The sequence below is a fragment of the Macaca thibetana genome, chromosome 14 (assembly GCF_024542745.1).
Source record: "Macaca thibetana thibetana isolate TM-01 chromosome 14, ASM2454274v1, whole genome shotgun sequence".
NCBI classification, from domain to species: Eukaryota; Metazoa; Chordata; class Mammalia; order Primates; family Cercopithecidae; genus Macaca; species Macaca thibetana.
This window is the reverse complement of record NC_065591.1, coordinates 77,508,736-77,536,289: the sequence shown is the minus strand read 5'-3', so window position 1 is coordinate 77,536,289 and position 27,554 is coordinate 77,508,736. Positions and strand designations below refer to the sequence as shown.

The 27,554-nt window shown below is 39.7% G+C and overlaps 1 protein-coding gene across 13 annotated transcripts; it reads left to right on the top strand.

The window, feature by feature from the left end:
- CREBZF (CREB/ATF bZIP transcription factor) lies at positions 1–26,567 on the top strand. 13 transcript variants are annotated; one of them, XM_050755884.1, is made up of 5 exons: positions 18,951–20,581; positions 20,795–20,872; positions 21,102–21,216; positions 21,939–22,007; positions 23,791–26,567. In XM_050755884.1, the coding sequence occupies exons 1-2, from the start codon at positions 19,527–19,529 to the stop codon at positions 20,808–20,810; spliced, it is 1,071 nt and encodes a 356-aa protein (XP_050611841.1). In that variant the 5' UTR covers positions 18,951–19,526; the 3' UTR covers positions 20,811–20,872; positions 21,102–21,216; positions 21,939–22,007; positions 23,791–26,567. The 13 variants fall into 13 exon arrangements, 12 of the variants coding, with proteins under 12 accessions (XP_050611841.1, XP_050611840.1, XP_050611836.1 ...); XM_050755883.1 differs by having other exon boundaries at positions 21,939–26,567; XM_050755882.1 differs by lacking the exon at positions 21,102–21,216 and having other exon boundaries at positions 18,952–20,581.
- Positions 26,568–27,554: the final 987 nt, after the last annotated feature.

The following is a 27,554-nucleotide window of genomic DNA, read 5'->3' as shown; positions in this document are numbered from 1 at the left end:
TCCAGATCCGCGCTGCTCTGCGAGGGGCCTGGTGCGCATGCGTGCCGACCCTCACGCCGCTCTACCGCTCCTCCTACCTCCCGTAACCTGCAAGTCTTTGCTCGGCTCATCCACCCCAAACTGCGGCCTCGTGGTCGTCCTTGGGGCCTAAGTTTTGCGCCCAGCCTGCTAGGAGAAGTCCCATGGGCAGAGGCCGAACGGTTCTGGAGCAGGCTGAGGGCCGTTTGGGTATGAATCCCGGAATTCCGGGTACTGGAGTGTGGTCTTGAAGGGGAGTGAGCTCCAGGGACTCCACGTTACGTGGGGGAAGAGCGCGTTGGAAGATCGCGTCGGGGGAGTAGGGCATGGGGTAGGGGCGCGTGTCCCCCAAAACTCGGGCGCAGGTGAAAGAGCCCAGTTGCCCTGGTCTGAGGACCGTAGTGTTCCAAGCTGTGCCAAGGAACACATACGTTTGATTCTTATTTGCCGTTTTGTAGATCCTAAGTCGTCAGATACGGGCCATTTAATAAGATTCACCCTAATACCCATTTGAAAAATTTTGAAAGTGGGAAATGAGAGTAGAAAGTTAAAGATAGATGGCTCTGAAGAACAACCGCAGAAGAGCCCACAACATAGGCCAAGAGGAATGTGCACCTATCATGTGTCAGGTGCTTTTCATTCCGCCCTCATAACAACTCTTCAAGGGAGGTTCAGTTATCACAATTTTACAGGTGAAAAAAAGGAGACTCAGGGTGACTTGTCCAAAGCCAGGAAGGTTTGGAGAGGCAAGAGTGAGTTTTGAACCTAAGGCCCTGGGTATGCTGCCTACACAGGCCCCCACACCTGGTTTAATGCTCACTGTTGCTGTCGCGAAATTCTTATTAATTTTTTAACAAGCGGCCCCATATTTTAATTTTTGTTCTGGGTACTATCAAGGAAGTAGCTGGGCCTGTTTTCTGGCTCTAAAACCCATGCTCCAGAAGGAGCAAACTCCTTCTTAGGAGCCTTAAAAAGGCATTGTCTTCCTCTGTGCTCCGTGGTACTTTATATTCCACTCTGTCAGTCCTCATATTTAATCTGTGACCCAGAGCCACATCAGGGGATAAGCAACCAGTTTATCTATTATGGTATGTTGCTCTATTAAGCGATGCTTATCACTGGAACAAAGTGACAAAATGTAAATCAGCCTCCTTCAAACTACTGCCTTTGAAATTTAAGCAGACCTATATCCCTGCTGAATTTTTCTGTAACATCTACAAGCAGTAGCTCTCAAATGAAAGCAGAACAGAGATCCTAAAAGCAGATAATGTATGAGTAGTGCCATGTAGCTGATAGGTGTGACTTTTTGTTACCTAAACTGTGAGCTCTTCAGTGTGCTGTAAGGAACTTGTCTGGTTCCAAAAAATTATGAAAGAGAGCTTGAAAAGAGGAGAGCTACAGGAGAAGTGAACTGACTGGTATTTTCAGAATACTAACTCTGCTTCAGTTAGAGAAAATGAATTCAAGTTAGTTTGTTTCTAGTAAACAAAATATTAATAGAAAATCTTTGTCAACCTGACTCCATATATTAAACAATTATTTAAAGAAAGTTGTTTGAAGGAGTACCTGCCCAGGTGCCTGCTGTTCTACTCAGCCCTCCTTTCCCCAGATACCGATGAGGTAGCTGTGGCTGAGTCAGGTCAGGGATATTCTGCTTTCTACTATGACGAGACCAACAGAGCTGGGCAGACTTGAGATACCACCTCTTTGCCCACAAAGAAAAGAGGACGATGACTCTTAACTGCTCCCCTAAAAGCCTACCCTCCCCCTCCAGACAGCTTGTCTGCCAGTGTCATTGGCCAAAATTGGGTCATATGCAAATACCTCAGCCAAGCATCTTCATAGGGCATGTTGCCAGCATGATTGATTTAGACCAATCAGGATCCACCCTGAGATGGGAATGAGGCCAGTCTGTGCCACATAGTGGAAGGGACTACCTGGCAAAGGCAGGGCTCTGCCAGCAGGAATGAAGGAGGATGGATGTTGGATGGTCCATCAGTAGTGCCTTCTGTGCTACATCTGTTTAGACTGCCAGAGCCTTATCAGACAGGGAGCCTTTTTAAATCCTTAATCACAAGTCTTGGCCTCTTAAAAAAGTTACTGGAATTTGGGGAAGTGGCTGAGAATAAGCTTTTCTAATTATTGTGTAAATTGGATGTTACTTTCTAAACACTAAAAACATTAAACTTAGGGGACACCTAGAGCTCTACAGATGAGTCTCCCTACTTGATGCTGTTCTCTCTAAAACCTCCTGTTTATTCCACTTGGGAAAAATGAATCAAAGAAAAAAACTTGTTCTTGCACAGATGTGTCTGGTCATTCATTACACATTCAACTGACTACGGTGCTCTCACAACACCCTTAATCCCCAGTCCCACAGAGGGACTCCTACCTTAGCTACTTGCCAGACAGTTCCCACTTAATGCTGTAATCCACTCTTATTTGTACTAGTCTAAAATAATCTTCGTTTTCATGTTTAAGGTTATTCATTACATCATTGTTACAGCAAAAGATTGGAAATAGCTTACATACCATCAATAGGGAACAGGTTATATGAACTATGGATCCTTCACACTGTGGAACACAGTGCAACTGTAAAACAAAAGGAAAAGGAAGATGTTAATGTATTGATATAGAACTATCTCCAGGATATATGCAGGAAAAAACACAAGCTATAGAGCAATATCCATATAATACTATATTCTGTGTAAGGGGGAGAGGAGGAGGGGTATTAGCATGCAAACATTTCCAGCTGCATAAATAAATATTGGAAAAAAATTTGTTATTAGTGGTGTGGAAGCATAAAGGGAATGAGGTGGTCAGGGATAGGAATGGGAAAAAAACTTCTTAATGTATACCATTTTATATCATTTGACTTTTGAACTATGTGAATATATTACCTATTCAAAAGATAGTAAAATTGAAAACAAAAAAAAAAGAATCTTCCATATATCTGTTTAATTTCCCAATAAGCTATATTTCTGTTTAGGCGATTCAAAAGCCTGCACATTTTCCCCTCTCCAAGAACTGGGTAGGCACGGCATATTTTAGATAAAGCCAAATATGGCCTGACAGATCTGGGTCAGAACGTTCAGCTGGAAGCTGCTGCTTTCACAAATGTTCAACAACATATGCCTAATGACAATATCTTTTTCTTCCCTAAAGAATGCCTCCCAATGATTAGTATTTCTCTCCTAAAGATTTGGATGTGTTAGCTTCTTTCATGGATTTTCACATGTCTGTATAAATCTTAGATTTTAGAGAGTCTGTTTTCTTATATATTCAAGCTTTTAGGCTTTTGGTATTCATTTTTGTTTTTATGCTGACATACCAACAAAAGGTAGAGGAGGTAGATCAGCCATTCTGATCTTTCATTTCTGATCTTTCTGATCCTAATTACTAACTCATTCACTGAATATATTGCATTAATTTAACAAATATTCATTGAGAGTCTATTAGCCAAGACACTATGCTAAGTGGTGGGATACAATGTGAGCAAGATAGAGACCTTATCTTCACTGACTTTGCATCTTTCTGGATGAGAAAAATGCTGAACAATAGGAGGACATGGAAGTGCATAGCAGGGTCCTCCAACCTAATGTAGGAGTGATTAGAGGAAGCTTTTCCTGGAGATGGATTTAAGGTATCTGTAGAATGTGTAAAAACTGTCCAAGAGAAGAAGAAAACATGAGAGTACAGTAGCTTGGAAAGCTTCACAGTACCTCCTGTTCCTGATCAAGAAAACTGCCTTTCCCAACAACTGTACCATTCAGGGCTACAGAATAAGCAGCTCCAAATAGATTCAAGAGATTCTCTGGCCAGATTAATCCCATTATGCTCACATCCACATTTACATTAGTCCTTTCCAGAAGTCTGAGCCTTCATAATCTTACTCAATCCTTCCCCTCCCCCACCACCATTCCCTTGCAAACTCTTTGACTGAGCCCTTTGGAAATTCAGATCTCTGATCAGCAAACCAGCTGAAGTATTAGTGTAGTAAGCAAAAGGGTGCATTGGCATAAGACTGCCTAGATTCAAATCCTGACTGTTACTGGGTGACCTTAAATTAGGTCTTAGTGGGTGAAGAGGTAACCAGAAAGCTAAAATCTTCAGTAAGGAAGAGATATGAGGATGACATGGCATGAATTTCAAATTGGTATAACCATACAAAGAAAAGAATTATCCAAAAGGCTTTAGAAAACAGTATTTTCAATGAATATCCTTAATGGAGTATATTCCAAGGACAAATTGAACTGCAAAGAAATCTTAGTAAATTTCATTCATTAGCTTGTTAGTTGTAATATTGGCAATTATATGAACATTTTTATATATATTGAAGCGAAAGCAAAAAAATGATTATGTTATTGTTGCTAGGGAGAAAATTTTCAAGACTTAAGTGCAGGTATTTAAAAAGTTAAGTAAAAAATTATTTAATGTTTAATTTGAATTTAAAATACCAGTCTAAATCCCTGACAGTTTTTCTGTTAAAAAAAAAAATACATATTCCCTAGCTCTGTCAACTGAAATGCCTAGAAGCAATAAAAATCCAATGCAGTGAGCATCCCTAGGGCCTGTTTCTGGCCTCCCAAAACTGTTTTCCACTAAATTGAAGAAAGGCTCCCTGGAGGAGATGCTGATTTCAGAACTGGTGTAGGAAAAGTACAAGATAAACCTGAAAAATCTAGGTGTGTCAGAAAGCAAATTAACTATCAGAAACTAATGGAGTTCTGTCAAATAGACAAGAGAGCTAAATTGGAGGGGCTCTCAGTGGCCAAAGATGATTGATTTGAGCACCAAAATCTATAACCACAATTTAGTGAAACACTGAATATCATGATACACCCCCCAAAAAGATTAATTACAATTAAAGAGAATTAATTGAACATTTATTCTACTTTGCCTGTTCTCTGTATTTCAGGAAAACAAAGTGACTTCTAAGTAATGAAAGCTGCTTTTCACAGAATAATACCAGATAAAAGTAAAAAGGCATTTTAAAAATAATTGTGTAACCTTGACTGAAATAACTTAGGAACTGATCATCATTAGATGAAACCATTAGGAGAAAGGTTAGTGGGGAATTTTGCAGTGGGGGAATTAGACTGTCACCACTTGAAAACATTGATCAATCTTAGCATCAGTACAGTAAAACAGGACAGCTAAGTATTGTGTGCCTCCTGGTATAATGCAGTATGAAGAGCAGCACCTCCTAGGAAGTATTCTTGCCAAAAATGTTGAACCTTAAGATAATTAAGCCCTAAGAACTAACTTCCCATTTACAGAAAATATGTGGGCTATTGGGATAAGTAAAATAACATCACAAGAAAGCAGACAAATCTAGAATATGAGACATTCAATAGGACAATTGACCTGGTTTCACACAAAAGGCATTTCGGAAAGGGAGTGGGGGATTGCTGTCCTAGATTAAAAGAAATTTAAGAGACATAACAACCAACTGGAATGTGTAGAATTGTTTGGATCCTGATTAAGTTATCTGTAGATCGACATTTTTGAGACTACTGAATGTGGACTAAATGATATCAAGAAATCCATAATACTTTTATTAGTTGTAATCATGGTGTTGTGGTTATAGAAAAAAATGACTTAGGCTGGTGGCTCACACCTGTAATCCCAGCACTTTGAGAGGCCAAGGCGGGTGGATCACCTGAGGTCAGGAGTTCGAGACCAGCCTGGCCAACATGGTGAAACTCCTCCTCTACTGAAAATACAAAAAAATTAGCCAGTTGTGGTGGCTGGCGCCTGTAATCCCAGCTACTTGGGAGGCTGAGGCAAGGGAATCGCTTGAACCTGGGAGGCGGAGGTTGCAGTGAGCCGAGATTGCGTTACTGCATTCCAGCCTGGTGACAGAGCGACACTCTGTCTCAAAAAAAAAAAAAAAAAAAAGATTTTACAGTCAAACACGGTGGCTCACGCCTGTAATTCCAGCACTTTGGGAGGCCGAGGCAAGAGGATTGCTTGAACCCAGGAGCGTGAGACCAACCTGGGCAACATGACGAAATCCCGTCTCTACAAAAAAAAAAAAAAAAAAAAAAATAGAAAAAATAGCCCGGTGTGGTGACTTGCAAATGTAGTCCCAGCTACTCAGGAGGCTGAGGTAGGAGGACCACCTGAGCCCAGGGTGGTTGAGGCTTCAGTGAGCCATGTTTGAGCCACTGCAGTCCAGCCTGGGTGACAAAGTGACACCCTGTCTCCAAAAAAAAAAAAAAAAGAAAAGAAAAAATGACATTATAGTTAAGGATGTACACTGCCATGTATAGGGATGAAATGACATGATGTCTAGGATTTATTTACTTTAAAATATTTCAGTAATAAAAAAAGAGATAAAGCAAGTGTGGAAAAATCTTGATAATGTTAAATCTGGATGATGGGTCTATAAGGATTCTGTGTACTATTCTCTTCAGTTTTGTGTCAGAGTACAAATTTTCAGTATTTAAGAAATTTAAATTTTAAAAGTTTTGGGGGTTTCTAAAGGAGACAGCAGAAGGAATGATTTGGAATTGGCAATGAGAAGTAAGAGCACAACAGCCAAGTTCTGACTCCGAGGTGCCCTTTGTGGTGAGAGAGGAAACAACTTCCACTTGAGAAGTGGAGTTCTTGCTATCAGAATATAAGAAGCTTTTTTCCTAGCCTTCCAAATCTTTCATGCTCAAACTTCTATGCCTACTCCCTTTTCCCCACTGAAATAGCAATTCTCAACTTGAGTGGCAGCAACTGTGAGGTTTGATTAGTTAGGACATATACTAGTAATTTCTCACTATTTCAGTTGGTTACAAATGATGATCATTTTAAAATAAAACAAAATGTATTCCACATTAGTCCACAATAGTATAATTCTCATTCAGTTGCATTTAGAAATGCTTTCTTGAGAAGGAGTTAGAGGAGTGGAAATATAATACAGCTAGCACACTGGGAATTGCACATTTCATGCAAATATGCATGTAGTGCTTGTAAACACAATCCAGCAGTGCCGTAGACATCGTCAATCACCTGATTCTTCAATTTTCATCCAGTCATAATGTCCTGTCTCACTACCCCTTACACATTATACTTCATGGGTAAACAGGCAAACTATAGTAAAATGAGCACCCTCATCTTTGTGCTACTGGTATACCTTGTTTTATTGCATTTCACTTTCTTCTGCTTCACATATATGGCATTTTTTACAAATTGAAGGTTTGTGGCAACCATAAGTTGAGCATGTCTATCAGCACCATTTTTCCAACAGCATGTGTTCACTTTGTGTCTCTGTGGTTTGTAACTCTCACATTATTTCAGGCTTTTTCATTATTAATGTCTCTGTCATGGGGATCTGTGATCATTGATCTTTTATATTACTATTGTAATTGTTTTGGGGTGCTGTGAACAGTACCCATATAAGATGGCAAACTTAATTGATGAATGTTGTGTGTGTTCTGACTGACCCTGACTGGCCATTCCCCAGTCTCTCTCCCTCGCCTTGGGTCTCCTTATTCCTGAGACACAACAATATTGTAATTAGGCCAATTGATAATCCTACAATGGCCTCTAAGTGTTCAAGTGAAAGAGTTATACATCTCTCACTTTAAGCCAAAAGCTAGAAATGATTAAACTTAGTGAGGAAGGTGTGTTGAAAGCGGAGACAGGCTGAAAGCTTGGCCTTTTGCACCAGTTAGCCAAGTCATGAATGCAGAGGAAACATTTTTGAAGGAAAAAAATTTGAAGGAAATTAAAAAGGGCCACTTCAGTAAACACATGAATGATAGGAAAATAAAACATCCTTATTGCTGACATGGAGAAAGTTTTAGTGATCTGGATAGAAGATCAAACCAGTCATGACATTCCTTTAAGCCAAAGCCAAACCCAGAGCAAGGCCCTAACTGTTTTCAATTCTATGAAGGCTGAAAGAGGTGAGGAAGCTGCAGAAGAAAAGCTGGAAGCTAGCAGAAGCTAGCAGAAGCTAGCAGAGGTTGGTTCATGAGGTTTGGATATTCTGAAGGAGAGAGGAGAAGAAATGATTTGGAAATAGCAATGAGAAGTAAAAGCACCACAGCCAAGTTAGAGAGAATAACCCATTTCTATAACATAGAAGTGCAAGGTGAAGCAGCAAGTTTTCCAGAAGATCCAGCTGAGATAATTGATGAAGGTGGCTACACTAAACAACAGACTTTCACTGTGGACAAAAAGGCCTTTTATTGGAAGAAGATGCCCTCTAAGGCTTTAGTAGTTAGAGAAGTCAATGCCTGGCATCAAAGCTTTAAAGGACAGGCTGACCCTCTTATTAGGGGCTAATGGGCTAATGCAGCTGGTGACTTTAAGTTGAAGCCAGTGCTCATATTTACCCTTCCAAAAATCCTAGGGCCTTCAAGAATTATGCCAAATCTGCTTTGCCTGTACTCTATAAGTGGAATGACAAAGCCTGAATGAGAGCATATCTATCTACAGCATGGTTTACTGAATATTTTAAGCCCACTGTTGAGAACCACTGCTGAGAAAAAAGGATTCCTTTCCAAATGTTACTGCTCATTGACAATGCAGTTAGTTACTCAAGAGCTACAATTAAGATTTACAAGGAGATTTACGTTTTTATGCCTGGTAAGACAACATCCACTCTGCAGGCCATGAATCAAGGAGTTCTGCAACTTTGAAATCTTAATGTTTTGGAAATACATTAAGGCAAAGCTGCCATACATAGTGATTCCTCTCATCAATCTAAGCAAAATAAATTGAAAACCTTCTGGAAAGGATTCACCATTCTAGATGCCATTAAGAACATTTGTTTGGAAGTTTGGAAGAGGATTCCATCCTTTATGGATGACTTAGAAGGATTCAAGACTTTAGTGGAGGAAATAACTGCAGATGTGATAGAAGTAAGAAGGGAGCTAGGATTAAAGTTGGAGCTAGATGTGACTGAATTACTGCAATCTCATGATAACACTTGATTGGATGAGGAGTTTCTTCTTATGGATGAGCCAAGAAAAATGGATAGTTTCTTGTAATGGAATCTATTCTTGGTGAAGATGCTGTGAACATTGTTTGAATGACAACAAAGGATTTAGAATATTACATAAACTTAGTTGATAAAGCAGCAGCAGGGTTGGAGAGAATTGACTCCAATTTTGAAAGAAGTTCTCCCATAGGCAAAATGGTATCAAACAACATCATGTGCTATAGAGAAATCTTTCATGAAGGGAAGTGTCAATTGATGCTGCAAACTTTATTGTCATATTTTAAGAAATGCCACAGTTACCCCAACCTTCAGCAACCACTACCTTAATGAGTCAATAGTCATCAACATTGAGACAAGACCCTCCACCAGCAAAAGGATTATGACTTACTGAAGGCTCAGATGATTGTTAGCATTTTTAGCAATAAAATATTTTTAACTTAAGGTATGCACATTTCAAAGACATAATGCTGTTGCACACGAGTAGACTACAGTATAGTGTAAACATTTATATGCACTAGGATACCAGAACATTCACATGACTCACTTTATTATGATATTCACTTTATTGTGGTGGTCTGGAATCAAATCTGCAGTACCTCCGAGGTATGCCTGTACATTTGTCATTCTACTATATCTACTCAGAAAAACACTAACCCATTCCCTGCTATCACTGCTTCAGTTGTCTGCTATAGAAAATCCAGTAAATGTATATTGGTGCTGGAGTACCATAAAGTCATGATCTTTGGGGAGATCTGATAGACTTGGACTCATCTATTCCAATCCCCCTTTCAATGTGCTTTTCTGTGTTGCAGAAATGTAAAAGCTGAAACAAAAGAAGCACAGAAACAAACTATATTTGCCAGACTCCTCTGCAGCCATATTTGGAAGGTGCAAATGAGGCAAGGATCCTTGGTTTCCTCCTTTTGCCACTATAGCTTCCAAGTATATTCTTGTGGAGACATCAGGTTTTTCTGCAACAGCATCTCGATGTCCATTCACTAACTTTATAGGATGTGGTAGCCAGCCCCTTAAGACAGGCTTTCTAATGATTCTTGTTTCCTAGTATTCATGTCCTTGTCTCATCCTCTCCCAGAACGAATAAGGTCTGACTCATATGACCAAAAGAATCTTACATAAGTGATGGTATATAATCTCTGAGGCTAGGTCATAAAAGACATTGGTGCTTCTTCCTTGGTCTCATGGACCATTTGTTCTAGGTGAAGACAGCCACCGTGAAGTGTAGACACTCACACAGCTCTGTGGATGGGCCCACATGGAGGAGGAACTGAAACCTCCCTTCATGGCCAACGAGTTAGCCATATGAACAAGCCACTTGGAAGCGGATTCTTTAGCACCATTCAAGCTTTCCAGAGGACTGCAGTCCAAGCCAAAATCTGACTAAACCCCATGAGGATTTCAGAGCTAGAACTAATTACCTAGCTAAGCCACTTAAAAATTTCTGACCAACAGAAAATGTGAGCAACAATAAATGTTTATTGTTTTAAACCACAGTAATAAACAAGTGCTTATTCTTGGATGTTTGTCCTTTTTTAAGTTTTGGGTAACTTGTTAGGTAGCAATAGTCAATAGTTGGAGTTGAGTTGCGCGTGGTGGCTCACACCTGTAATCCTAACATTTTGGGAGGCCAAGGTGGGTGGATTACCTGAGGTCAGGAGTTCAAGACCAGCCTGACCAATATGGTGAAACCCCGTTTCAATTAAAAATACAAAAATTAGCTGGGCATGGTGGCGGGCACCTGTAATCCCAGCTACTTGGGAGACTGAGGCAGAATTGCTTGAACCCGGGAGGTGGAGGTTGCAGTGAGCCGAGATGAAGCCATTGCACTCAAGCCTGGGTGACAGAGTGAGACTCCGTCTCAAAAAAAAAAAAAAAAGAAAGAAAGAAAGAAAGAAAGGAATAGTTGGGGTTGAGAATTTGGGGAGCAGCAGTTTTCCTTATCCCTAAATCACAGCTAAAGCAGAGTTTTTTGAAGTCAACATTCCAGCTGTCTATTTTACCACTTTTCCAACTGGGGCAGAGATAGTAGCTACCAAGTGGGCCTATTTGCCAATATTGTGCTGAGAGGCATTCTTGATAATCCAGTCTAATGCCCACTCCTCCCTCCAGTCTTTCCAATGACTTTTAAAGCACTACATTCTCTGAATTAAATTTCATTCCTCCTAAAGTAGCTAAGTTGGTTTCTGTTTCCTGTAGTTGAGCACTGAATGATACAACAGGCTCAGCTAGATTCTTGGCATATTTGGTTAGCCTCTCTTCATCTCCTTTAACAGTTTTACTGAATGGCTGCCATGACAAAGCAGTACCCAAAATCAGGTGGTTTAAAATAACAGAAATTTATTGTCTCATGGTTCTGGGGGCTAGAAGTCCAAAACCAAGGTGTTGGCAAGGCCTTGCTTTCTCCAGTGGCTTTGGGGGAGAATTTTTCCTTGCCTCTTCCAGTTTCTGATGTTTGCTGGCAATTCTTGGCATTCCTTGGCTTGTAGACACATCATTCCAGTCACATGGTTGTTACGGTTTGGCTGTGTTTCCACCCAGGTGTCATCTTAAATTGTAGCTCCATAATCCCCACATGTTGTGGAAGGGACTTGGTGGGAGGTGATTGAATCATGGGGGAGAGTTTTTCCCTTGCTGTTCTCATGATAGTGCATAAGTCTCACGAGATCTGATGGTTTTATAAAGGGCAGTTTCCCTGCATATGCCCTCTTGCCTGCACTATGTAAGATATGCCTTTGCTCCTCCTTGGCCTTCCCACATGATTGTGAGGCCTCCCTAGCCATGTGGAGCTGTGAGTCCATAAAACCTCTTTTTCTTTATAAATTACCTAGTCTCAGGCGGTTCTTTATAGCAGTGTGAGAATGGACTAATACAGTAAATTGGTCCTGGGTAGTGGGGCGCTGCTGTAAAGATACTTTAAAATGTGGAAGCAACTTTGGAACTGGGTAACAGGCAGAGATTGGAATAGTTTGGAGGGCTCAGAAGAAGACAGAAACATGTGGGAAAGTTTAGAACTTCCTAGAGACTTGTTGAATGGCTTTGATCAAAATGCTGATGTGATAACACTAAGAAGTCCAAGCTGAGGTGGTCTCAGATGGAGATGACGAATTTGTTGGGGACTGGAGCAAAGGTGACTCTTCTTATGCTTTGGCAAAGAGACTGGTGGCATTTTGCCCCTGCCCTAGAGGTTTGTGGAACTTTGAACTTGAGAGAGATGATTTAGGGTATCTGGCAGAAGAAGTTTCTAAGTAGCAATGAATTCAAGAGGAAGCAGAACATAAAAGTTTGGAAAATTTGCAGCCCGATGTTGCAGTGGGAAAGAAAAAACCCATTTTCTTGGGAGAAATTCAAGCTGGCTGCAGAAATTTGCATAAGTAACCAGGAGCAACAGGTTAATTACCAAGACAATGGAGAGAATGTCTCCAGGGCATGTTAGAGATCTTCGAAGCAGCCCCTCCCATGACAGGCCCAGAGGCCTAGGAATAGAAAATGGTTTCATATGCTGGGCCTAGGGCCCCATGCTGTGTGCAGCCTAGGTTCTTGGTGCCCTGCATCCCAGCTGCTCCAGCTGTGGCTAAAAGAGGCCAAGGTACAGGCTCAGGCTATGGCTTCAGAGGGTGCAAGCCCTAAGCCTTGGCGGCTTCCATGTGATATTGAGCCTCTGGGTGCATAGAAGTCAAGAATTGAGGTCTGGCAACCTCCCCCTAGATTTTAGAGGATGTATGGGAACACTTGGCTGTCCAGGCATAAGTTTGCTGCAGGAGCAGGGCTTCCATGGAGAACCTCTGCTAGGGCAGTGCAGAAGGGAAGTGTGGGGTCAGAGTTCCCACACAGAGTCTACACTGGGGCACTGCCTAGTGGAGCTGTGAGAAGAGGGCCACCGTCCTCCAGACCCCAGAATGGTAGCTCTATCAACAGCTTGCACTGTGCACTGGAAAAGCTGCAGTCAGTGCCGATGCATGAAAGCTGCCAGGAGGGGGCCTGGACCCTGCAAAGCCACAGGGATTAAGCTGCTCAAGGCCATGGTAACACACCTCTTCCATCAGTGTGACCTGGGTGTGAGACATGGAGTCAAAGGAGATCATTATGGAGATTTAAGATTTGACTGCCCTGCTGGATTATGGACTTGCATGGGGCCTGTAGCCCCTTTGTTTTGGCCAAGTTCTGTCATTTGGAATGGGTGTATTTACCCAATGCCTGTACCTGCATTGTATCTAGGAAGTAACTAACTTGCTTTTGATTTTTCAGGCTTGTAGGCAGAAAGGACTTGCCTTGCCTCGCCTCCGATGAGACTTTGGATTGTGGACTTTTGAGTTAATGCTGAATGGGGGATTGTTGGGATGGCATGATTGGTTTTGAAATGTGAGGACATGAGATTTGGGAGGGGCCAGGAGCAGAATTATGTTGTTTGGCTGAGTCCCCACCCAAATGTCATCTTGAAATGTAGCTCCCATAACCCCCACATGTTGTGGAAGGGACCCAGTGGGAAGTAATTGAATCATGGGGGCAGGTTTTTTCTATGCTGTTCTCACTGTAGTGAATAAGTCTCACAAGATCTGATGGTTTTGTAAAGGGCAGTTCCCCTACATATGCTCTCTTGCCTACCGCCATGTAACACATGTCTTTACTTCTCCTTTGCCTTCCACCGTGATTGTGAGGCCTCCTTAGCCATGTGGAACTGTGAGTCCATTAAACCTCTTTTTCTTTATAAATTACCCAGTTTGGGGCAGTTCTTTGCAGCAGTGTGAGAATGGATTAATACACATGCTTATCCTCTACCTATGTGTCTTTCCATTGTCTTCCCTTTATGTTTGTCTCTATGTACAAATGTTTTCTTTTTATAAGGGCAAAAATCATGCTGAATTAGAACCCACCCTAATAAGCTAATTTTAGCTTTATTATCTCTGTAAAAATCCTATTGCCAAATAAGGTCACGTTCTAAGGTACTAGGGATTAGGACTTCGACATGTCATTTTTGAGGGACACAATCTAATCTATATTAACTCCTATCCTCCTCTTCACTCTTAGCTGACAACCTCTTCTTCTAATCTATCTAGATATTGATGCTACATTGTATTCTGGTGCTCCAGCTGAAAAATTTATGTATGCATGTCTCAGGGGATGAGTTGACATTCTTTTCCTATGTTTGGAAAATCTATGGTTAAAGAACTTGAGAGGCCTGGTGCAGTGGCTCACGCCTGTAATCCAGCACTTTGGGAGGCTGAGGCAGGTGGATCACGAGGTCAGGAGGTCAAGACCATCCTGGCTAACATGGGGAAACCCTGTCTCTACTAAATATACAAAAAATTAGCTGGGTGTGGTGGCGGGTACCTGTAGTCCCAGCCACTCAGTAGGCAGAGGCAGGAGAATGGCGTGAACCCAGGAGGCAGAGTTTGCAGTTAGCAGAGATCGCGCCACTGTACTCTAGCCTGGGTGATAGAGCGAGACTCCGTCTCAAAAAACAAACAAACAAACAAAAAACCTTGGGATCTTATTGTGGGGGGATTAAAATGTTAAGAGGAAATAAAGAATGTGAAACAAAGTATCAATGGCCCTACATGTCTTAAATTAATTTTCATTTTGTATTACATGCTTGCTAGAAACTTTCAGGATTTTTCTTCTTTCAAGTTCCAATGAAAAGCTTGTGTATTTACAAACATGTAATTAGGCCGGGCATGGTGGCTCACACCTGTAATCCCAGCACTTTGGGAGGCTGAGATGGGCAGATCATGAGGTCAGGAGTTCAAGACCAGCCTGGCCAACATGGTGAAACCCTGTCTCTACTAAAAAATACAAAAATTAGCCAGGCATGGTGGCAAGCACCTGTAATCCCAGCCACTTGGAAGGCTGAGGCAGGAGAATCGCTTGAACCCAGGAGGCAGAGGTTGCAGTGAGCTGAGATCATGCCACTGTACTCTAGCCTGGGCAACAGAGTGAGACTCTGTCTCAAAACAAACAAAAAACATTTAATTAATTCAGTTGTAAATAGTGTGTATAAAAACACATGTCCTATGATGTCTCTTCTTACCCACTCTGCTCCAACCTTTTTGTCTTTATTTCTTAACACACTATTGAGGTTTCAGCTGAAATTTTATTTCCTCAGAGAATTGTCCATTGGCTATCCAATCTAAAATAATTATAGATTTATTTTCAATTGGGTGACCCTTTAAAAAAATCTCTGTATAGCATTTTTATAAAACTTTCCTATTTATTTGCTGTCTTCTCTCATTACAAAGTCGGCTCCATGAGAACTTTATCGACCTTGCCCATCATTATACCCACAATGCTTATAACAGGATCTAGCTCAAAGTAGACCGTGTGTGTGTGTGTGTGTGTGTGTGTGTGTGTGTGTGTGTAGAATGACTGAATAAATTATTTTCTTGCTTTGATCTTGCAATTCTAGACAGATGCAGAATAATGTAGGTACGTGAGATGGGTCAAGTTTTGCAAAACCTTTATTTAGCTACGAGAAGCTGAACAGATGTTTTTCAAACTGCCTCCCCAATATACAAAACCCAATACACAGAGTTATAAAGTTTAGGCTTCTCTCACAATTATCTTAAGCTAGTGAACCTTACACAGTTTTTACATGGCTTTATACCTCCTTCCCTCCAAAGATTTGGAGTATAGTTGAATCCTGACACATGCTGCAAGTCATTTAATAAAACAGCCATTCATGTTGTTAAAATCTCCATGTAAAATACAAATAGGAGCATGTTTCTTAATCTAATAAAAAATACTAATCTCAAGTCAATAGCTAGATAGTAAAGGCATTTCTGTTAAAGTCAGGAATAAGACAAGGAAGTTTGCTATAAACACTATTATTAGACATGAATCTGAAAGTGCTATTATATTATCAGTCAAGATAATAAATATTGCAAAGAAGGAAGCAAAATAGTTATATATAAGGTTATGTAATTATTAAAAATTGATAAGCTGAAAATTAAAACAAGAAAGTTTGGTGCACTAGTCAGTTAAAAATTTAACAAAAAAGATAAATAGCTCTCCTACATAGTAACAATAACCATTTAGAAATAGAACGGAAGAAATAATCTATTTTATGCAAAGTTTGCATAAAAACTAGATAAAAGAAATGAATACATTTAATGCAATTTCCATTAAAATTCTAGCTTTTTTGAACTTGGAAAGTCTTCTAAAGTTATGTGGAGAAATAAATACTTAAGTATAGCTAGAAAATTCTGAGAAAATAAAAGTGACAAAGAGGGACTTGCCATATGAGATATGAAAATGTAATATAAACTCCAATAAAAAGTGGAGTGATTTTGCTTCTGGAATTGCAGAACTGATCAATAAAATAGATAAAGACCAGAAATAGATCCAAGTGTATGTAAGAATTTAATATATGGCACACATGTTGGGAAGTCAGTGGGACAAGTATGGATTATTCAATGAATTGATAAGTGGATTTTTTTTTTTTCTTCTAAGACATAGTCTTACTCTGTCGCCCAGGCTGGATGGAGTGCAGTGGCACAATCTTGGCTTACTGCAACCTCCGCCTCCAAGGTTCAAGTGATTCTTGGGCCTCAGCCTCCCAAGTAGCTGGGATTACATGCATGTGCCACCACACCTGGCTAAATTTTTTTCTAATTTTTTGTATTTTTAATAGAGATGAGGTTTCATCATGTTGGCCAGGCTGGTCTCGAACTCCTGGCCTTAAGTGTTCTGCCTGCCTCGGCCTCCCAAAGTGCTGGTATTACAGGTGTGAGCCGCTGAGCCTGGTCTTTGATAAATTGACTATTTAAAAATTACAGCCTAAGAAAGAACTTTACAACTCCACCCCTAGTAAATCGTAAAATTATTTTTTTAAAAAGTTGGAAAATATAAGAGGCAAAGGGATGTTTTCCTTATAATGTAAAGAGTTCACATAAATCAAGAAGAAAAAAGACAAACATCTTCCCTGAAGAACGTTTTCCCCTACTTCAAAGATAAATAAATGGGTTAGGGAAGTGAAAATCCTATTCACGTTAGAAGTCAGTTGGTCATGTGACAAACATTCAACCTTCCAATAATCAAGGAAAAGCAAATTTGGGAGGTTGCGGTGGCTCACGCCCACAATCCCAGCACTTTGGGAGGCTGAGGCAGGTGGATCACCTGAGGCGGGCAGATCACCTGAGGCCAGGAGTTCAAGACCAGCCTTGCCAACATGGTGAAACCCCATCTCTACTAAAAGTACAAAAAATTAGCCAGGCAAGGTGGTGGGTGGGGGTTGGTGGTGGGGGGGTTGGTGTCTCTCTATGTTGCCGAGGCTGATCTCAAACTCCTGGGCTCAGGCAATCCTCCTGCCTTGGCCTCCCAAAGTGCTGGGATTATAGGCGTGAGCCACCACACCTGGCCAAATCATGTGTATTTAAAACAAAATTTTGTAGTTTAAAAAATATAATAAATCAATCAATAATATTGAATTTTGCCTAAGGGGAAAATGCAGTTGAATGGGATTACCAGCCATACAAAACACCTGTACTCAAGGGAGGCCAGAGTATACATATATCACCTTGAACTGTGTGCTGTTGTTCTTTAGCAAAATCTTTCCTAATGGAATGTTAAGCAAGACAAGGAGTCCTTTTATTTATTCTTCTAGATACCACAGGTCATACTTTTTTCACACCTTGAAATAATTGTTTTCATTCAGTTGAGCTTTAGTGTTATGCCTTCAGTCAAAACTGTAGACTTTGTTCACTCACTCAATAAATATTTGTTGAAGCCTGTGCAGTGTACCAAGCACGTTTCTCAATATTTAGGACCTGTCAGTGTTCAACTTTCCTGGAACTTGCTTTCTGTCTCTCTTAAGAAATACTGTATAGAAGCAGCTATCCTAGAGGATATCTGCTACATTATTCAGTATCCTATAGAGAAGTTTCTTTAAGATTTAAGAACTAGAAAAGTGGTTAAAGAATTCATATATACTTTACTTATGAACAAAGGAAAATTCATTTCTCTTTTTTTGTTTGGGCTGTCAGGAAACAATTTTAGCCCAACTCAAACAACTGAGTAAGATATTGCATCCATCCAATTCCAATATTAACCGTTTCCCCTTTCAGAACTCCTTCTCTTCCTAGTTCATCTTTTTTTTGGCCTTGCTTTTTAAAAATTCAAAATGTTTTGTTTTACTATATTCTAATGTACTTGTAAACTGCTTCAAATCTCAGATCTCTTGTGGGATATGAACCTAAATATCTGTATTTGTAAACTGCTTCAAATCTCAAATCCCTTGTGGGATGTGAACCTAAATAACAAACAGAAAAGGTCTCTAAAATAAAAGATGTGCATTGAAAATAGAGCATTTCAATGGGAAAACGCATGCCATAGTAAACTATGTGTGCATGCAGGAAGACGAAGGAAGACAAAGGGTTTTAAAGGAAAAAAAATGAGGATGGTTACACATTGTTTTGAAATAATTATCTTGACTACAAAGGTCAATAACAAGGGTGACGTCAGTTCAAGGTTGGACAGGCAGCTTCTGGGCAGACATCCTTGCAGAGGTTTTGTATAAGGTCGTGATGGTTTTTGTGCAACGTTGTGGTTTTGCAGTCTTTGTTTTCAGGCGTACAAGTATGAGTACCCTCTCTTCGTAGCCTTTTCTGGCTCTATTTGTCAGAGTTTTTGTTCGTTACCCAAATGCAGTAAGTCAGTACTGATTGGATCTTGGCTCAAGTGAAAATACCTACTTGTAAAAAATGGCATGAACAACCAAAGACAATTTTTGTAAGGAACGTTGTATTCTACATTCCTTTTTTTTTTTTTAATTGACAAATAATAACTGTCACATTCATGGGGTACATAGTGATGTTTCCATACATATGGAATGTAGTGATCAGGTTAGGGTAATTAGCATATCCATTATCCAGCTGAGGACATCTAGTATGGCCCAGGTATTAAATAGTATTAGTAAACGATTGTTAATTTTCTGAACACTTGGTAATAGTATTATGATTATGAAAAAAAGTCCTTAGTTTTAGAGATGCACACTGAAGTACGCAGGCGTGTGGTGTCTTACCTGCAACTTTAGGATGATTCAGCAAAAAAAATTTACAAGCATTTATGTAAAGATAAAGCAAATATGGCAAAACAGTGTGTTGAACTGTTGAGTCTGGGTATTGGGCGGTATTATTGAATTAGGGTGGATAAATCTAGAGTCTGTTGTTATTTTTGCTGCAGTTATTATGACGTCACTAGAAAGCTGGAATTATTCCCACTCCAAAGCACCCTAAAACCTCGCGATATTACGGCCTGGTGGCGCGCGAAACGCGGTGGGCGGGGCTGGGGCGAAAACCACTGACTTCCGGCCAGGCCGTTGTCTGGGTGGTGCGGTCGAGTCATCACTGGGCCTCACCGCTTCTTTCTCCCGACCCTCCCTGCGCCCTGGCGCGGGGGGTCGACTAGCCAACTGAGGCGGGAGGCTACTCGGACCTTTCCCTGCATTTCGTTTCGGCCAGTGCCGGGGGCTACCCACCCTGGGGCGCGGGATCCTTGGGGCCCGTGAGGCCCACTCTTAGCGGCCAGGGCCTACCGCGGCCCGCCGCCGGCCCTCATGAGGCATAGCCTGACCAAGCTGCTGGCAGCCTCGGGCAGCAACTCCCCAACCCGCAGTGAGAGCCCAGCCCCGGCTGCAACCTGCTCGCTGCCCTCGGACCTCACCCGGGCGGCAGCGGGGGAGGAGACAGCAGTGGCCGGATCTCCCGGCCGCAAGCAGCAGCTTGGCGACGAAGGGGAGTTGGAAGCCGGGAGGGGGAGCCGCGGCAGGGTGGCCGTGCGCGCGCCCTCGCCCGAGGAGATGGAGGAGGAAGCGATCGCCAGCCTCCCCGGAGAAGAAACGGAGGATATGGACTTTCTGTCTGGGCTGGAACTGGCGGATCTCCTGGACCCCCGGCAACCGGACTGGCACCTGGACCCCGGGCTTAGCTCGCCGGGGCCTCTCTCCTCGTCTGGCGGAGGCTCGGATAGCGGCGGCCTGTGGAGAGGGGAGGATGACGATGAGGCCGCGGCTGCTGAAATGCAGCGCTTCTCTGACCTGCTGCAGAGGCTGTTAAACGGTATCGGAGGCTGCAGCAGCAGCAGTGACAGTGGCAGCGCCGAAAAGAGGCGGAAAAAGTCTCCAGGAGGCGGCGGTGGCGGCAGCGGTAACGACAACAACCAGGCGGCGACAAAGAGTCCCCGGAAGGCGGCGGCGGCCGCTGCCCGCCTTAATCGGCTGAAGAAGAAGGAGTACGTGATGGGGCTGGAGAGTCGAGTACGGGGTCTGGCAGCCGAGAACCAGGAACTGCGGGCCGAGAATCGGGAGCTGGGCAAACGCGTACAGGCACTGCAGGAGGAGAGTCGCTACCTACGGGCAGTCTTAGCCAACGAGACTGGACTGGCTCGCTTGCTGAGCCGGCTGAGCGGCGTGGGACTGCGGCTGACAACCTCGCTCTTCAGAGACTCGCCCGCCGGTGACCACGACTACGCTCTGCCGGTGGGAAAGCAGAAGCAGGACCTGCTGGAAGAGGACGACTCGGCGGGAGGAGTCTGTCTCCATGTGGACAAGGATAAGGTGTCGGTGGAGTTCTGCTCGGCGTGCGCCCGGAAGGCGTCGTCTTCTCTTAAAATGTAGGGTCAAGTAATCTGCTCTTTATCCGCGTTTACCCCTTTCAACTCCCTTACACCATGTCAAACTTACCTTAGTGGGACATCTTCACCGGACACATTTCAGAGGAGAGAAAAAAAGTAATATTGAATCTTAAAGTGTTTAGCTAAAAGCATGAATGTGACACAGTAACCAACTCCTAATGATAACATGTGACTATTAAATCTCTCTGACAGTTTCTTTTTTAGGTGATTTCCTTCCTGCCAGGCTCCGTTGTAGGGGTTACAGAACAGTCGTTCCCGCCTCACAACCTGGTAAGGATCCATCTCTTCCCGTAACGCTCATGCTCTGCTGCTTAGTCTACTTTAATGGGCAACATCTCAGTCTGTGTGTGTGTGGTTTTTTTTTTTTTCCTGTTTTGGAAGGTGGGAGGGAAATCTAATTTGGGCCCTGTCCACCCTGGAAACAGACTTGTGCTGGTCAAGAATGTATTTAAGATGCCTCTTCTGGTTGAAATAGCTATTAATGTGTCCCCTTATTCAGACTTGCGTGTACCTAGCTCTTCTGTCCCCAGTGTGGACATGGCCTTGGATGACATCGGTTCCAACTGTACACTGAAACCTGCTTATAGAGATACAGTTTGGAGACAGTGAAACAGGTGAAGTTGAATGGAAGTTCCGAGTTGTACAAGGTGCAAATTGGAATTCCGATTTTAGGGCAACTTTTCAGAGGTTGACAATAAGTATTTGGGGCATGCACAAATGTGATAGTTATTTTGCTGGAGGTGACAGGTACCTCTGAAATATCAATGCCTTTTAGTTTTCAGTAGGAGATATAGAAACAGTCTATACGGAGTAACAGATTTTAGTATCTCACCATTAGAGAAGTTGGAAATTAACATGCATATCAGACTTCTGTGTTTTAGTTACTTCGAGAATAAGAATGGTTAATATTTCTTTGAGGACCAGCAGTGATTACCCTATCACTGAGTATGAATAAATTGTTGAACATCTTTATTTTTGTTGTATTAAAATTTTAGGTTAAATTTATATATGTATGATTAGATATTGAAGGTTGTGAAATGTGAATGAAAACGTGTAAAGTGAGGCTTCACAAAGAATCTTATTCTCTGTATTTCAAAAGTATTTGTCTTATTTTAGAATAATTTTTTAAATTGAGTGCTTCTGGCCACTTAAATAACACGATTGGCACTATTTTCCCAAAGGTGGGATTTATTCTTCCCTTGAATCTATTAACCATTTGTATAAATTGAGTTATGGTGTCCTTCAGTGTAAGAGGCATTAAGAAATTCTTTGTGAAACATCACTGCTTGATAAAGTATATACGTATTTAGCATCCTTGTTTTTCTTTGTGCTAAAGTGGATACAGCTGTTGGGGCAGAAGAGACGGGACCAGCTGCTGGCCACATTTCCTGCTTTATTTTAAAAGGTAGTATAAGAAATGAGGAAAAAGAGGTAATATCAGGGCTTCTGCTGTTTTTTATTTTTAAAATGTTCATAATTAAAAAGTATTTTCCAGCAGTCCAAAGATGTAAGTTATCTTACACATAAAATGTTTTATTTTGTTGTTATTTGGTTATGAAAATGGAATCCTTGTTCTTGCACAACTGTAAATGTTTTGTTGCTAGATAATACGATTTGAGACCTGAATTGGTCTTTGGTTTCCAGTGCATCACAGCATATTTTGTAAAATCATCTACTACTGCACTTGAGCATGATGGGTAGTAGCCAAACTCACAACTTGGAGTGATGAACCTGCTTATACCTAAGGGCAGGAGCAAGCCCCTCACAATGCAGCTGCATGGGTTTTTAGTGCCTACTGAATTTTATATATATATATATACATATATATAAACCAAAAGTAGTTGGAAAGATTATTTGAAATGACTAATTTGTGCTATCTTTATGAAATATGTTAAATGTAGCTTTTTTGAAACAGAAGCCTTGAATTGAAATTTAATACTTGAACATTTTTGTATATATTTCTTTGTATATAATTTTGTGCAGTACCAATGACAAAAATATGGTGTCATAATAAAACCAGGTTTGTTGATCTTTTAGTTATGGGCTCAAAGAATTTATTCATCTCTAACATGACATTGGAAAATAATGGATGAAAATAGGAAAAATGATTGTTGTTAATGCTGACTGTGGGTCTTAAAAGGTTCTGGAAAGCAGTAAGTTCATTTTTCTAAAAACTATAACATTCTCTTGGAATATTTTCTTCTTTACGTCAATACTTTTCCTGCATTATTTGAAGTTGTGGGCTGGGGAGAAAACAGCAGTCAAAGCTTTCTGAATTGAGATGCTTTGAAATTCCAAGTGTAGATTTTTAGAATGTCATTTTATAAATGGCAGTTTTTGGAATTACTTGATAAAGAACTTTTGAAAATGGAAAGATTAGTATGGCCTATTTTTAAAGCTGCTTTGTTAGGTTCCTTATGTTTTATTAACTGTCTTTCCTCAGTTTCCATTTCATTTTTTTTTCTAGTTTTGGTGACTTAGTGATTTTGTCATTTTTTACATCAACTTCATGGTCTGGTTTTCACATGGTAATTGCATGTATTTAGGATCTATCTAATAGGGGCTTTAAATAAATTTGGTCATATTTATGTGTAAGCACATTTTACTGTAAATGTTTGGGTTTCTGAATTTAAACAGATCTGTTTATTTCAGTATGTAGTAAACAATATCTTAAAGTGTCCGACTCACTACTTGTTAATTAAAAAAGTTATGATTAATGTGAAACTGTTGTCTTACTATTTTTAGAAAATTGTGTTCTGGATGATTAGCACATGGATAAAGGAGATTTATGGCATATAAAATGGATTGTTTTTGAAATTTCTAGGTTTGGCTCTATTTACTATAATGGTTGAAAACAATTTAGTATTTGGGTGACCCTTTTGTTTTTCTTCTAAATGTGCCTCTATGGTAAAATACAGAACTAGACTAAAGACGTAGCTTTTTAATATTTGTCTTCGATGGTGGCAGGAGTTCATACATTAATTGAACTAACACATCATATTTTGACCTATTTCTATCATATTGACTTACTGTTTCTGCACTTCCTTGACCAGACTTATCTTAAAAAGTCCACTTTTGTTAAAATGTAGTCACACCTGATATAATCCAACAAAAAGTGTTCAAAATATTTTAAGTATTTGTGCATTTTATAATCACTAAATTAATCTCTCTCTCTTCTCTTTAAACAGCTTAGCAGTGTCTGCAAAAACGAATCTTTTCCTACAACCTGTTAACTGACTGGACTGATGGTAACAAAGTAATTGTGAGAGCCATGTCGGTCAAAAATTTGGCATCTGCTGAAAAAAACGAATGCCATTTTCAAGTTCCCAAATTACTTCTATACTGATTTCACTTTCCAGAAATGGAGATATGAAAAGATTCTCTGGAATCCTTGAAAGACTTAATAGAGATACATGAGACTAAGTTAATCTTGGAACAAAATTATACTTTTTTTGTCTTTCATGGGAGTGATACTCAGTTATTGCATATCTTTACAAAATTGTAACTGTTGGAGAATTACAGTATTTCATCAAGAAATTAATTACAGTTTTTAAATAATCAAGAGCATATTCTATGGAATTAACATTTAGTGGACTAGAATTACATAAGCAGGCCATCAGTGATCACAAGGCATATGAGTTTGTATTTATTTCCTGGAACATGAGAGGTAATTTGGAGTACAGACAGACACCCTGCTGAGTAGAATATAAAAGTTAATGTAAAGTTCTTAACGATAAAGAGTAGTCCTTTTAAATAGATGCATTGATTTGTATATCTCTGAAAAAGTTGATTATGATTAAATGTGTGGGTAGTTAATTAAAATTTAGGGTAACAACCAGGATGTATGGATTCTGAGGTTTTGGCTTCTTGAGCTTTCTCTTGAGTACTTGATACTGTCTTTTGAATATTTTGAGGTTTCTAATTAATGGTATGCTAGTTTCTACTGTTTTATATAAAAATTTATCTAGTGTTGTATAAGGGCTTTAGTATTCTGGATGATGGGAGTGGCTTTTTGTGGCATATCGTTGTTTTACTTAATTGAAATATTTTTTCAGTTTATTACAAGTGTGAAAAAAACACTCAAAACTCTGGATTGTTTTATTTCATTTTTGTTGGATTATGTTAATACATTCCTTCACCTGGTTTAGATTGAGTCATTTTATCTTACTCATTTGGGAAATGTGCAGCTGATAGAAGAGGGTTTGGGTAGGAGATTGGCTCTTAACTTCATAATAAATATACAGTTGGTTATTGTATTATTCAGAACTTACTAAATCCAGTCAGTTTCTTATAATTTTAAGTGTATTCAGTGCCTGTGAAGCCAGGCAGCCAAGAGTATTCCCACTGGCATAAAACTTAAGTGCTGATGCTCCTACAGTACAGCTAGTTATAATTCCAGAACCAAAGGCACCAACATGATTTGGTGACCTTAACTACTACTTTGATAGAACAGACTGGGTAATTTACTAATAATGAGTCATTATCTTTTTAATATGTGATTACCTAGTTCAGCATTCTGAATGTGTAGTTTAAGGTCTCTCTGATTTAGTAAAATTTTAAAGCTAAATACTCTGATGACTCTTGAAAGTTTAATTGGTAGTATGACATTTATAAGTGTTTTTTCCCCCAGACTCACAGCCAATACAAAGTTTTGAGACTCTAGTAAATGTTAATATTTTTGCTGCTTTTCTGAGCTGTTTTTTTAATTTACTTACCATCTAATCTAGGGACCAAAACGGGAATTCTTCCCTTAGAAATTTGTAGTGTTATGTTTGGCCAGCACAGTATTTTTCAGATTTGAATTTCAGTACCTTTATGTGTAGCCTCAGTACTCTCAACACCAGTCACTCTTTATTGTCTTAAAATACTCCATACTTTTTGTTGACCCAAAATTGTTGAATATTTTGCTCAGTTTTCACAATGAACTAATTGAAAAGTGTAGTTACTGTGTTGTAAACATTTGTGTAGTTCTGTTAATATACTGATTTGAATTTTATTTATCTCAACTTCCTTTAGCGTCTGCCTCCAGATTTTGTCTTTGCTGTATACCCACTGAGATCAATTTCCTAGACCCCTCTGGCTCTTAGTGTACTATGGTTTGGGCTTTATAAAATATATTAATGTCTTAATTTAAATAGAATGTGAGCCCTCTTTTTTTTCTTTAAAGCCAAATAACTACACACAGTAAATTATAAAATATTTAAATAGTTTGTCTACTGTGTCTAGACTGAAATATTAAAAATTGACTTAGGGTAGTTTACTTCAGGTGTTAGCTACAAATGACTAAATGTCCTTAAATAATGCAGATATCTGCTCTCTGAACAAAAATTTTCGCAAGGTAAATTTGTAGCAACAGACTTAACATGCTTTATTGTTTATGTTGCCCATTTCTGCTAATGGAAAAGATAATTTAAAAATATGTGGCAGAGGACAGAATAGAAATACTTTTTGGTTACAGAAACCATTGTAAACTCATCCCCATTTATACATGGTATTATGCTAGGGAGTAATTGGACTAGGAATGTTTAAAGATAAGTAAGGAAACAACGTGTGCTCAGTTGTCAAAGAACTTAGTTATATCACTGGACTTTGAATTATCTAAGTTGATTACACAATTCTATATTCTTAAGGAGTCTAACTGGGTACTTGGGTTAACATCAGAAATTACTTTTAATTCATTGTTTTTTCACTGTGATGAGTAGAACTCTGCTTTTAGTAAAAGTGACAGAATGTAGGTAAAATGGATGATTTGGGGTCAGAGCTTTTCATCTTAAAATAAACAGCTGTATTGTTTTGCCCTTTAAACATTATATATCTCTTTCTTTTTTTCCCTAGTTGTAAAAGTAAAACATATTATTTATAGAAAACTTGGAATATCCTGAAAGGAATCAAGAAGAAAAGAAAAATCACCCTTATAACTATAAGCCGTAGAATATCCACAGTAAACATTTTGGCATGCTTCCTTCCTTTCAGTCTCTTGTGCATACAGATTCTTTTGCCTCATAACTGGGATCATTTTCTATATAAGTTTGGTAGATAATACATTTTATGTGCCTGATGAAAGAACAAATCATCTTTGGTTTCTGAAAAATTGAGATTGTATTTTGTTAATTTCACATAAGCTTTTCATCTTTGGCAGCACTGCTTATATTTTTCTTTAAACAGACGTTAAAGGCCAGTTTCACTCACAAAGATGCCTTTTCTAAATTATTATATATAATTTTAAGCAGCATAAGATTACTTAACACATATGTCACTATTTGGAAGTAATAGTTAAGAGATTCATGAATAATCTTGGATGCCACTTAAAATTTTGTTTGGTACTTTTCTGTGATGATTGGCTTGCTTCATAAGAAAGTGTTGGTTTAGATCTACGCTGTCCAATACTGTAACCATTAGTCACACGGCTAAACATTTTAAATGCATTAAAATTAAAAATTCAGTTACTCAGTTGCACTAGCCACATTTCAGGTGCCCAGCAGCTACATAGGCTAATGGTTAACATATTGACAGTGCAGATATAAAATATTTCCATCATCACAGAAAGCTCTGTTGGACAATGCTGATTCAGTTGCTGTCACAAAAGAAAATGGTTTAGAGAACTAGGATGAGAAATGTTAGGACAACAGAAGAAAGCACATCAAAAATTTAAATGATCCTAGGAAATCAATCAACTAGGATATTTCACTGAGGGTCAGAGAGATTAGTTGATTTTGTGATTCTAAATATCCTACAATAAATGGAAGCGTGAAAGACTACCTAAACTAAAAATACAGCTTTCCAAATAAGGTGACTTGAAGTAGGTAGATCTATATCATAATAGCTGAAGCTGAGCCTGAATGACTCAAGAAGATGGCTGATTTAAGGAAGGTTGTTAAATCAGTTCTAAGAATCTATGGATTAATAATTTGAATTGAGAAAGTGAATTATAAGTAACATTTGGTATAGTGTA